We start from the raw sequence: 13,535 nt of genomic DNA, 5'->3' as shown, positions 1-13,535 counted from the left end.
AAACGGAGGACATACAAATTTTTGGAATTTTTTGGAAAATTTGATCTTCTTTAAAGACTAAAAACTTGAAAGACTATCTTAGGGTTTCTTTAATGGTTTACTTGTTCCTGAAGGACACTCGGTCAATTATACTAAAAGTGTCCATTACTTCCTGATGGTGGAAACATTTTTGTTGTTAGTTCAAGAATACATTTCAATTAACTGCCATGAATAACGAACGAACGTAATTTTCTATATATAAATCCTACAAAAAAAAAGAGAAAAAAAAAATTATATCAGAAAAGTTTCCCTTTAAGTGTTTTCGTTTTTAATTGTTTATTAAATAAATAATTTTTAAAGTAAATATTTCAGGTTTTTCGTATTTTGTTTTTCATTTATAATTTAAATATAAGAAAGAGTCAAAGTTTATTTAATTCTCCTTTTTTTTTAATTTGACTTTTTTTTTTTTTCTTTTCTTTTTATTATTTATTATATTAATATTTTTGTAAATTGTTAATAAATTTTAAAATTTTAGAATTTCGTCAATGTGATTATTACGTTACCGTACGGCATGGGTGTGGCCTTTATTCCCATTTCTTGCTTTTGTTTGTTTTTGTTTTCGGTTTTTTCTTTTTTTTCTTCTTCAAGTTTCTCAAATATTTTTCTTTTATTTTTCCATTTGGGAAGACTGTTAAAAAATTGTTGTTGATTACTTGTTTTTGAAAACAAAGCATTTAAGCAAAAAAAAAAAAAAAAAAACAATCAAACAATACGATAAGACATAATAATATTGCAATCGTTAATTAATAAATTTTAGACATAAGTGCTTATTTTTTAGGTCCCTCTTATCACAAAAAAAAAAAGAGAAAAAAAAATTATAATAAAAATATGAATTTTTCACTTTTTTCCGTTGAAAAGCATAAATAAAATCAATTATCGCAAAAAAATATATATATATATAAATAAATATTAAAATTTCTTCTAGAAATAAATTACTTAGCTTTTGACAGAATTTACGTTTTAACGGGGCCCCTTCATTGAGTTGAAAATACCGTAACATATATAAAATACTATCGACAACACTAACAAGGCATTGGAGCCCTTTAGATTTGTTGATGCATTGCAACCGTCCTCAGAGCAGCAATAGGTTTGAGTTTCCCAAATTTCTAAGGATTAAAAATATAATAAATTCTTTCAATATTTATTTAAAAATAAAGCCTTTTTGGCGTTTATATAGTGTTTTTTATTTTTATACAAATAAGTTATGGGTTTTTAAAAAATATTGAAACTAAACTTCATACTTCTGAACCATTCTTCTTTTTAAAATATCCAGAAATGAAAAGATTTTTTCTCATTTAAAATTAGAATGAAAACAGTTGTTAGCTGAACCAAGAACAAGTGGCAATAAAATCAAGAACATCTGCTTAACACGGTGGCGGTAGAAGATCTTAGGTTACCGCTTTTAAAATTTATGTCACATCAGTTGTGATCACATCATTGAGTTCGGGAAGCTTTCAATGCAATTTTTTCAATGCACCATTAGGCTCTGTTGAACCCACCCTCCGTTTTTCTCTCTCTCTCTCTCTCTCTCTCTCTCTCTCTCTCTCTCTCTCTCTTTCTCTCTCTCTCTATACTCTACCTCCCATAAACTAAACTGCCGTACACTTCAAGAAGATGTCTTATATCGCTAGTTAAATACACTGCTTTTTCATGGCGAAGGTAAAAGTTTTCCAAATACTTTTAAACAAAGTAATGTCCCTGTCGCAATACGACAATACTTTCCGTAGAACTGACCAGACAAAGCAGTACTACCGGCTTTTGTCCGATTTTTGCGCAAGCCTCCTATCATTCCAGGTTACCGAAAACTCTTTTGTATGCACTTCCGTGGGATATCTTATATATATATATATATATATTGGCATTTTCGAGTCGAGAAGTGAAAGTTTGACAGATGTTCGCAAGCAAAGTAACGCTAACTTGTCGAAAACCCAATGACGGCTTATGTTTATAATTAAGGGCGACAAGCAGTGCCTATAGGTAAAATATGCATAGATGCAACAATTTATTTATTTTAAGCCATCTGCTAGTGTCATCTTTTTTAGTAAAATGTTAAAAAAATAAATTCAAATTTTTAAAACTATATTTTTATTTTGGAAATGTTTTCATGCAGAAGTTGAGTTCTAAGCTTAGGATACGCTTAGTAAGTTAATAAAAGTTTAATAGAAATTACTACGTTACTAACCTTTCTCTACACATTCAGTGGCACAATCTCGTACGGTTGATAACTCGCTAACGTATTTCTAGAAAGAAAATTTGAAAAGAAAACAATTTTCCATTAAAAGTTTCTTTTGATTATCATTTAAATAGAATTCATTAGTTTTGCTTGACATTTATCAGTTTATAAAATTGATTCCAAATAAACTCCATAGAATATCCTTTATAACCGTAATTGCATAAATGTCATTGTGTTACGCGAAAGAACTTAATTTGTGAGTTGATGGTCGTAGCATTTAAACAAAATAGTAAATCAATAATAATTTCCAAGCCTTCTCTACATACATCATTTTTATTAAATATAATAATAGTTGTAGTAGTGTACCTTAGTAGTCACTTATTTTGTTGACACGCAATTTGTTTACATATATGTAAATGCGAGTGTTTAACTATTCAATCAATTTTACAGTACAAACAACATGAGTGTTGACGTAGTGCCAATGCTTGATATAACACTTGAAATAAATTATGTAAATAGTATTAAATGCAATTTATATAAATATTTGATTATCCTTCAATATATCTACTTAACAATGCAATATATATATATATATATATATATATATACTGTACATATGTTCACACAAACAGACAATATTTATTTATATTTATATGCGTTAGCTAGCAGTAGATGATAAGATAATATTTTCATTCTCTCATATACTTGTTTATCACTTTGCTATCATTATTCCCAGAACCTTAAAAAGACTGGAGTAAAGATATATAGCTAGATGTATACATGGGCGATTTAGGGATAAATGTGAACCAAGCACTTGCTGCGACCACGCTCTCACCCAATATTATAGAATACTAAAAATTTCATTCGATTTTTTATCTTCTTTGTTGTTATTGTTTCTATTTAAAAAAAAAAAGAAGATAATGTACAGTGTGACTCCACCACAACCGAATATAATTTTTCTGTTACATTTTCTCTTACACATGAACGAAGAATGAAATCGTATTGAAGCTCGCATAAAGTAGTATTTAGAAAGAAACTAAGGATACATTTAATTGCTTCCTTAAAGTTCAAAAAATAACTTGACGAGTGATGGGCAGACTAGGAGAGACGAAGTGCTTTAATAAAAATTTCAAAACATTTGCCAGAAAACTTATGCTTATATCACAATTTAGTGGAAAATTTGTTTCAATCGCACTACTGCCGCTTTCACAGCGAGCATAAATTTGGCTTTAAATAGCGGTTAGTAGCCATAATTCGACCTAAAATGAATAAAGTTTAATTGTTTGTTTTTTTTTTTTTTTATGCACAACCATTTGAACTTTGACTTATGCATTTGTGGTAACTTTTCTCCAATAATTTTTCTCTCTACGTACATACATACGTGTATACATATATGTCTGTATATAAATTGTTAATTAAATGAACATCAATTTTCATATGAATTTGTTAATTAAATAATAATACCATATATAAGTAAATACATTTTAATAAACTAACATTTGCATCATTATGTGCAGTTGCTTTGTAATGTAAATTAAATTGAATTAAAATATAATAACAGGTTATTTACAATAATAGATAATTTAAGGGAAAGCTATGCTTCTATAATAAAACGCTTACTCAAAACTGAAACAAACTGCAAATAAAGGCGTTATAACATTATTTGGACGTCCTTGGGGAAATCTTCTAAACTTATTGTTTAAACGATTAAATTATATGAAAATTTTACAAGATTTTTGCAGAAATTCCGAAGAACCGCAAAATTGCGATACTCAAGAAGTGACAGATGACATTGTATTGAGATTTTCAATTTTTTTCAAACGTCGTTCAGCTCGTAAAATACGTCTTAGAGTTATCTTCACCTATATATCGCCCACATATAGTAATGAGTGTGCACTGGAAAGGTTTTACCCATACCCCTACCCCTACCCTACTACTAATAAAGACAAACGAAGCTTCTGAAGACAAATATTATTTTGATTTTTTTACCCGGCATTATCTAATTTGAAAAAATTCCTCACTATAGAACACCTTGTCACCTGGCATACTAGGATGGCCTGGAAAGCCTATAACTTAATCCTGTCCAGTTTTTTAATTATATTTGTATCTATTGCGTGGCTCATATTTAGCCAATCGAGAAATCTTTTTAACTAAAGTAAACGTATAGAGAAAAAATTTTAAGCGGTAAGCGGTTTTAATTGATGCGTTAAAAGGAAGTTGGCGTAGAATCATAAATCTCTAGTCTTCAACACAAAATCACTTCCTATTTTGCATAATTTTGTAATCTGTGAAGAAATCCTCCAGCGTATATGTTGATTAAATTTGAGTAAATCATTTCTCTCGCTCTATCTCTCTCTATCTCTCTCTTTCTCTCTCTCTTTCTTTCTTTGTCTCTCTTAAGAATCTTTTCGCAATTTTATACAATTTTAATAGATTTCCGCTTTGACTTTTGGCCTTAGGGCCTCCAAAAGAAACTTGTAATCCCTTTACCGTTGTATGCGATTTGCATATCTTTATATCATTTTTCTTACGCTTTGTTGCTCGCTTGCTTATATAAATAGTATATGTACGTAACATAATGGCCTGAATCCATTTTAATCCCTATGTGATTTTTTCGTTTACTCTATCCACATACTTGTTCGTACTCTCATAGCAAACTCACATCTTCGCCTATACTTAATGCTGTCGTCATTTATCAAATTTAATTACTCTCGATAACATGGCGTATATAGCTATGGCTACATACGCTCGACACAATTTCCTAATGTGTAATGTTCTAGTAATAGCAATAGTTTTAGTTGTACTAGCAGTAGTAGTAGTAGTAGTAGTAGTAGTAATAGTAGTACTATTACAACTTATGTTTTCACTGCATGTTGTCATTGCGGTTATATGGTGGAGCAAGTGATTTTACGCTCGTCTTTTAAATCTTCCCCTAGTCTCTGATGTATGTGATGGTTGCTTTAAAACTAAAAGCATGCCAGTATGTTACGTATGTATGTATTTATATGTTTGTAGTGCATGTTTTTGTTAACAATTTGTTTAGTATTTCCGGATTTTATTTGCATTCTTACATAAAAAATCTACGCTTAACTATATAAGCCAAAGAACGGATTATTCTTTCCTTATAATTATACTTGTATAGTGTCTGTCTGTCTGTCTGTCTGTCTGTCTGTCTGTCTGGTCATATTGTAATTATATCGGAGTTGAAATGCAACTTTAATTGAAAATTCCTTTTTAGACATATGAAGAAAATTAATGAATTCTAATATCCTTATATTTTATTTACGCACCTTAACATAACAGCATTTTACGGCGTATAATTGCCATATAAAACAAAGCAAAAAATTTAAATTAAATTTTATACCTAAAGCACAATTCAATTTCCTTTGCAAATGAATTCAATGAGAAATAAATAAAACATAAGATGATGCTTAGATATAACTATATATATATATATATATATATATATATATATATATGTATGCATATCTTTGTTATGGATAGGCGTGTATATATGCCAGTTCGTATGTGTGTGTTTGTTGATATGGGATCCTCTCAAGTCAAGGTATTAAATACCGAAGCCATACAAATCCAACAATGACCAACAAAAATTCGACCACAATCCATTTGAATCCCATTTACTGTACTAACCAAACTACAAATAATATAATATACTTAACAAACAGAAAACACAAGCATAAACAGCTATTACCTTCAGTTTTTCATTCTTTCTCTCTCTCTCTCTCTCTCTCTATTTCTCTCTCTCTCTTTATTTCTCTCTCTCTTTAGAGGGCGTATAATCTACAATAAATATATTTGTATTTGCAGATATTTTCAATTTTCAATTCGCTTGGCTTAGCCTTGAAGTTGTTGAAAATTTCCTAAGCATACGAGGACAAGCCTGTCTATCTTAGTAAATAAAACAGGCAAGCAGGCGGGCAGGCAGACCTATAAATTATAAATCTTTTAACTTTACTATCAATAGATAGATAGTCGTACACGAAATATAAATAAATACGTATGTAGAAATATATACACACACAAACACACATACTATATATGAATATGTACACATAAAGACTACCACTATCACCTTCTCGATGATTTACACTTCATCCCTTCTTTGCTTGCTTGCTTGCTTGCTTCTTCTTCTTTTTTAACTTTTCTTTTACTTAACGAAGCCGATAATTTATAGAAAATTGAAATTTATCTCTATTGTCAGATATTGACAAAAGAAATGTGTTTGCTTTAGAAATTTCCCTTTCGAAGCAATAGCTTCATTTAAAAAACATTTAACTATACTTACAAATCAACTTGAGATTATTGCTTAGCTTAACTGTCGGTAACACATATCATCATATTGGTTTACCATTTTGAGGTCTAATATCATTACTGTTTTTGAAAAAGAAAAAACTTTAGCAAAATTCTGGCAAATTTATTTTTAAATTGAATTTTTCTGCACACAACGGAGAAGATTAGAAATTTCTCCTAAAAAAAAAAAAAAAAAAAAAAAAAATATTATTATTATTATCATTTATTATAATTTATTTAGACCAAAAATATAAAATACTAGAAGTAAAAAGTAAGACAAGCATTAGCAACTAACACATAAAAAATCATTGTAAGCTTAATTGACTATGTCAGACTAGATGCGTTCCTATATTGTTTAACAGGAGAACTACGCAAATGAGTCAACTTGATAGATAGAGATCCATACGACGAACGAAAGTCGACTTTCATTTTATTCGCCGGATTCGAATACATAAATGCAAGTATTCTTGGAAGAACTTTTTTAAACTTTAAAGCTTACCCACGGCATCGAGAATGTTATTGTTTACTGTCGAAAATTGTCTAAAAAAAAAAAAAAGAAAAAGTTTTCACATACCAACGACTCTTTTCATTTTTTAGTTCAAACAACCGCCTGCCACTAAAGGAATGTTAAACAGATGATCTCTACACCTTGACGAGAAATTTGAAAATGAATTTTTTATTCAATAAAACTTGCTTTCACAAAATTGTTTAACTTAATTAACGCAAATCGTTTAACTCATTTAACAATAGTTTGTAGAACAGAATTGAATCAATTTATTGTGTTTTCGAAAATTGCTTTTCAATTAGAAATTCATTTAAAACGTCATGATATCTGTACCTATATATGTATTTTCTATACACAACGCCATATAGAATAAAACTTGATTAAGATTAATCGCTTTGAAGGTGTTAATCCGTTTGGCACGAAACCATTCATATTCTTCTTCTTGAACTGCCTGTCGGCTATCAGGTGTTAGCAACTCTACAATTTGTTATTTTATTTAAAAATTTTAAATGATTTACACGCTACATATTAAAACGCTCATAATTACACTAGGGTGTGTATAAATATGTCAAGTTGTCCTATTCTAGGTTTCTAATAATTTCAAAAAACACTTGTCTCCCTTTTTTTTGCTGCTGTTAGCAATTATCCTACACTGTGTCTGTCCGTCCGTCCATTGTTATATTGTGAAGACAAGATGCTCGCTTGCTGTCTGTACCATGACTTCGTCTAATAAGATATAAAATTTTTGTTTTTGCTTTCTATGACCTAAAGCTACAACACGAGCGTAGGCGCACATGCTACGCTTGCATATAAAAGTGGTGGCTCGATCACGGATGTCTTTTAGTAATCTACGATAGACATTCTAGTTTATTCATGTCGACTAACTTCAAAGTCCATGTCTTCTTTGCGTAGAGCAATACATTCCGAACGTATCATTAAGTTAATACTGAGCTGACGGCTTTTAAAAACTTTTTTGTATTTATAAAATACAGATCTCGCAACTTCTGTTCAATATTTCATTTTCATGGAGAGATCCCAGTTTCCCTTAATCTGGCACCCGTGTGATATTTACATTTTTATACCCTTTCGTTTGGCATATTCTGAATAGTTGTAAATGCGTTGTTGTACGTGTTCTTCCTGCTAACGTTCATGTAGGTACAGGAGATTAATGCATTTACCAACGATTGCCGATCATTTAAACTATCTGCTAGAAAAGTAACGTTATCGTCATACATTGTGATGTTAACATTATAATCATTTACTTTTACACCCTCGTTGATATCGTTAAGGCCATCGGGTATATAAGCTTGGAGTATATGTATATTGAACAATTAAGTTGAGAGAACGTGACTCCTTTACTCATATCTATTTGCCCTACTAACATGTTGTCAACTTTTCTTTCGGCAGTTTGATGCCAATATAGATTTTTTATGCACTACATTTTTTTATTTTTTTTTCGTCATCATATTATATATCGAAATTCATTCATTCATACTCAGACATATTGCATATTGTGTACTGAAAATTCTTGTATATTAAAAATATTCAATTTTTTAATTACAGATCGTTGCGGTATTGCAAATGAAAAGCGAAAAGATCGATTTCGGCAATGACGCGAATTTCGTTATATCAACGCACGAAACGGGAAAGAAATGAGAAGATGCAAAAGACTTGTCATGCAACCTAATATTAAAATTTCAAAGAAACTACATATAATATATCGAAAGAGTAAAATAATCAATTGTGAGTAAAATATTTGCAATCGAATATAATAATTATAAAAAGAATTTGAAAAAAAAGAAAAATGATAATCGTGTAAAAGTGTAAAAAAATAAATCGGACTATTTCGAAGACTGGTCGAATAAGTAGAAGGACGGACGGATAGATGGACTGTTGATGGTGATGGCAAGCAATCAAACGAGTGGAGAAATCACGGGCGAGAATACAGGCAAACGGACAACTGGACTGACACTTGAATAAGCGAATAAGAAACTAACCAAAGCCAGCTGAAGGTCGTGTAGAAACTTAGAGAGGCAAAAAGATAAATGCTGCAATTACGAAGCAAAATTCAAAATACCTGTGAAATGACGAACAAAAGCGCGAGCGGACAAACGAGCGGACAGAAAACCACGCGATTGGGAAGGCGCAAAAATAGACAGGGCGCCGCATGAGCAAGCAAACGGATAGGAAAGCAGACGGTTAGGCAAATGGACGAGTTAGTAAGCTGACTAGACGGCCAGCGAAGAAAGTGGCAGACAAACAAATGCCAAATACTCTTACACTTTGACTCGTAATTATTAAAGAAATCTCTCAATCGAGAATGTTTAGGGTCTTACTAACTGCCTATTGCTAACGGTACGAACGTTGCTTTGTAATACTTTTTCTCTTCCTTAGTACATAACAAGACAAATCCGTATTCTTGAAAATTTTTGTTACTTAACGCTTCGCAATATACTTATGACTTAAATTGAAATCGAAAAGTAAAAAACTAAAAATACAAAAACTCGACTACAAGACATAATTCATTTCTTAAATATGGCATCAAAATTCATAAAAAAGAAAAGACATTTATTAAATTTTATCAAATCCTAATCTTACAAAAAAAAAAAAAAAAAAGAAGAAAAAACGTTTGTTTAAAGCTCCATTTAACAATGAAAACATTAGATTAAGTCATACACATAACACTAAGATGCACATAACGCAATCAACGAAATGCATACAAAATAGAAAAGATTTATAAAAAAAAAATAAATAAATAAAAAAAATAAAAATGAAAAGAAGAAGAAATGAAGTGAAAAATTTGTATAAAAAAAAATAGAGGAAAATTTTCTTATTTTGCTTTATCATCTCTGTGTGAATTTGATAAACTTCTTTGTCTTCGTTGCCATAAAATAACCAACCAACGAAAAGGATGTAAACCAAACCAATGCAGTACAGAAAGGTAAGTGGATCCATGCATGAATAGTATATAATATTTTATACATAATATTTTGATTACATAAACCCGAACACAATGCCCAGATGTGATTATCGTAATAAATTTAAATGGAAGATAACCACTCTCTCGCTCTCTGTTTCTCTTATGTTGATGCAACCAAATGAATATTCCTGAGAATCCCTAGCAGACCATGTATACTCTTTAGTATAAATATTGCCTTTTGATTGCCTTGAAATCTGAATATTGCATAGCAACATCGTTGTGCTACCAAATATCAACGACAAACTATAAAAAATAATAAGAAAATCAAAAAAGTATATATATATATATATATATCTACCTTTCTACCTAACTACTTTCATAAAGGGGGACATTTATATGTTTATAGGTTTATAGATATTTTTTGACTATCTTAGTTAGCAAAGGAAATTTTTGAAATGTTTGTCAAGTGCATGACAATTCTTGAGAGAAGCAAGCAGGGCTTTAAAGTAGACAAATAACAAGCACTTCTACTACTTTCTCTAGTACTTTTGTGAATAAACTCTGTTTACATTTTGTCTGATAATGGTTTAAAAATGTAACATGGACTTATACTTATTCATACTTGCACAGCTCATATCATAATTTTCTTTTTTATTTTACAAAACTTGTTTATTTATATGTACACACATATGTATATTAGTATTGCCGCATTTCATATTGCATTGTAAGTGCGTGCGTATTCAGTTTAGCCTTTAAAATGTTTACTTAAGTACTTATCACGAATATCCACTAAAGCCATGAATGGTTATGAAAAAAAAAAAATTTTCTTCTGATTTTATAAATATTCAATTGCGAAACTTTTTTCCTCATTTTTTCAATTCCATTCAAACTACTAAGCTAAACTGAATGGTATTATGCGGATAAGAAAAAGTTCTCGCAAATAAAACATTTAAGCAAATCTTCGCCTCTGCTTTTTCAAAGTAGGAAAAAAAACCCAAATCGATTTGATATCAATTTTTTGCCAGAATAATACAAATTCTTGTTAAGGAAATTTACCCCATAGCCCGTACGGTTTAAGTTAAAATTAAAATAAGTTATCATGTAAAAGTATGACAGGATCGCTTGCAATATATTCTACAGCGTACTCCAGCATTTGGCATCAAATGCAAAAATATTACACTTTACTCCCTAATAAAAGCTTAGTTCTCGCGAGATGCTCTTTATAAGAAAGATTTCGAAGACTGGACGTTGATCAAATTGTAACTCAATGTAGTCTACTCTCGGTCGGCCAAACTTCATTGTAAAATACTATAAATTACAATTTTTTGCCATATACAGGCTTACTTTTCCTGGGAATCGCTGTAAGGGGATGGCCTGAAAGAAAAGACTTGCCAGGTCAAAAGGTGCGAAATTGTTATTTCAGTTGGATCTTCATTACGAAAAATTCAAAATGAAACCTTTGCTGATCAAGACCGTCTATACTTTGTAGACTCTTGCAGCTTCGTTCCGGGCGTTACAAACCGTTTTGATATAATGAATATACCTCCCATTCCCAAATAGCTAATTTTTCCTCATATAATAGATTTGGTGAAATAGAGCGTTATATAGGGCGAGAAGTCGTAAAAATGCCCTCCCTCGAATACATAGTTGAATGTATAACATATGTATAACATATGTTGAATAAGTTGAACATAAGTTGAATGCAAACTTGAACGGGAACATCCATTGGCCAAACATAGACATATATAGGTTCATATAAATTCAGAAAATTGTTATGAATCGATTGGTATAACAGAAATCTATTAAAACTCTTTCAAGCCTGCACTTTAGCACAAACTTTATGCCCCCTTGCAAGAGGAATGACTTATGGTGCAATTACGAAAAGAAGAAATGCTTATCTGAAGTGCTTAGCACTAGTATTTTTATATTCACTAGATCTTCTTAATCCAGAAAGGGATCTCAGCTCTCTGAAGAAGTCATTATGTAAAGATATTCGTTAATTTTATAATAATCTTTTTATTCAAAACACACGCGTAGCCATGGAAAACTTGAAAAAATTTTCACAAACTTATAAATATACATAAACATATAATAGTGAAAGACATTTAAAAAAAAAAATACTATTTTCCGAAAACCATAAAAATCTCATTTATCTCACATAAGTATTCTTCAACTTTATTTCTCAAGTTTGGCAAATATTTACCAATATTACATGTTATTGTTATTGTGCTTATAACAAACTCGTAAAATGCACAATTTCCATAACTAACAAGCTACGCATTTTCTATCTAACATCCTAGTAACATTAGTCAAGAACTTTACTTAACATTCATTCGTACGAACATGACGATGAACTTTGTACGAAATCATATGAAAACCTTTTAAACTCCAATAATAATATTGTAACATAATTTGTATGTGTGTAAGTGTGGTATGACATAAAGAGATGGAGTGCAAATATATTTACACATATGCACACATATGTCCAAACATCCAAACATATGTACATGATTGCATACATTTAAAAGTGTGATTGTTGTTTATGTTAGTTATTGGTTTAGTTGCTGCATTATTGATAAAATTGTATTCGAGACATTTCCCTTTAGCTTATGTACGCAAACAGGTTTTACTATTGATGGTTATTGTATATTGTTTGTAATAAAACAAAAACAACTATAACGTCGATATACCGCCATTATCACTCTATGTACGGCTATAGATTCTACAGCAATATTTACGTAAAGTATGTAAACAGAAAACAATCGTTGGATGTCATTAGGTACCAGTGACAGTAAAGCATTGTAAAGTTTGTAAACATTTTACTATTGTTATGGCCATTAAATGAATAGAAATACTATTTTCCCTGCAGATAGGTCTTGGAAATTGTAAGCTGATGCCGATGCTGACGCTGACGCTGACGCTGAGGCTAAGGCTGATGCTGATTGGTAACCATTGGAGATAAACGGCTTAGCTCCTCATACTTCTATTGCTAACTTTTCACGATACTCATATCATCCTAAATAAGGTAATAATATGGCAAAGCGTCGTTCGCTTTATATTTAGCACAATAAAATTCTTAGCCAAACTTATTGAATGTGAGCACTAAGCGTTGAATAAGTGCTAGCTTTATTATTTGCCAACAGAATTCTTCTTCATCTTCTTCTTCTCACAATTTTTACTATTCTTATGAAAAGAATATGATTACGCAGAAACAAAAACTGAGAGATCAAAAGAAAACTAACGCAGGCTTTCATCCTTGAGAAGCCTCGTTAAGCTATTCACAGCGCCTCAAAGACATTAAGTGTGTTCAGCTTTTCCAATTAAAAGTAAAAATAAGAAAACTTTACTAACCGAAAGATGTCAATGTGACAAGTAGTCGAACAATTGGCAGAAAGGAAAAACATATAATAATTCCACTGGTTATGTAATTTCATTTTACGAGTAAAAAATAGGCTTCTATTCCAATCGTAAAGGGAAAGCTGCCAACCTGTATAGATATTATATTTTCTTTTGAAGGAAAACGCTTTATTTTAGTGATAAAAGTATTCCATTTAACCCTCGAACTATTGTATAAGTCATTGTAAGCG

The 13,535-nt window shown here is 30.6% G+C and overlaps 1 protein-coding gene across 5 annotated transcripts in view; it reads right to left on the bottom strand.

Annotated features, from left to right (window-relative positions):
• Window positions 1-694: 694 nt before the first annotated feature.
• Window positions 695-13,535, bottom strand: part of LOC119634440 — a 34,765-nt gene continuing 21,924 nt past the window's right edge. For all 5 annotated transcript variants that reach the window (XM_038028627.1, XM_038028629.1, XM_038028625.1 and 2 more), the window contains 2 exons: window positions 2,222-2,279; window positions 695-1,145 (listed from right to left, as the gene is read on the bottom strand). In XM_038028627.1, coding sequence (XP_037884555.1) covers window positions 1,000-1,145; window positions 2,222-2,279 — 204 coding nt within the window. In that variant the 3' untranslated portion in view covers window positions 695-999. The remainder of the gene's footprint in view (window positions 1,146-2,221; window positions 2,280-13,535) is intronic.

Source organism: Glossina fuscipes, unplaced genomic scaffold (assembly GCF_014805625.2).
Source record: "Glossina fuscipes isolate IAEA_lab_2018 unplaced genomic scaffold, Yale_Gfus_2 3, whole genome shotgun sequence".
Classification (NCBI taxonomy): domain Eukaryota; kingdom Metazoa; phylum Arthropoda; class Insecta; order Diptera; family Glossinidae; genus Glossina; species Glossina fuscipes.
Note: the sequence above shows the minus strand (reverse complement) of the source record. Positions and strands in the feature narration are given on the sequence as shown.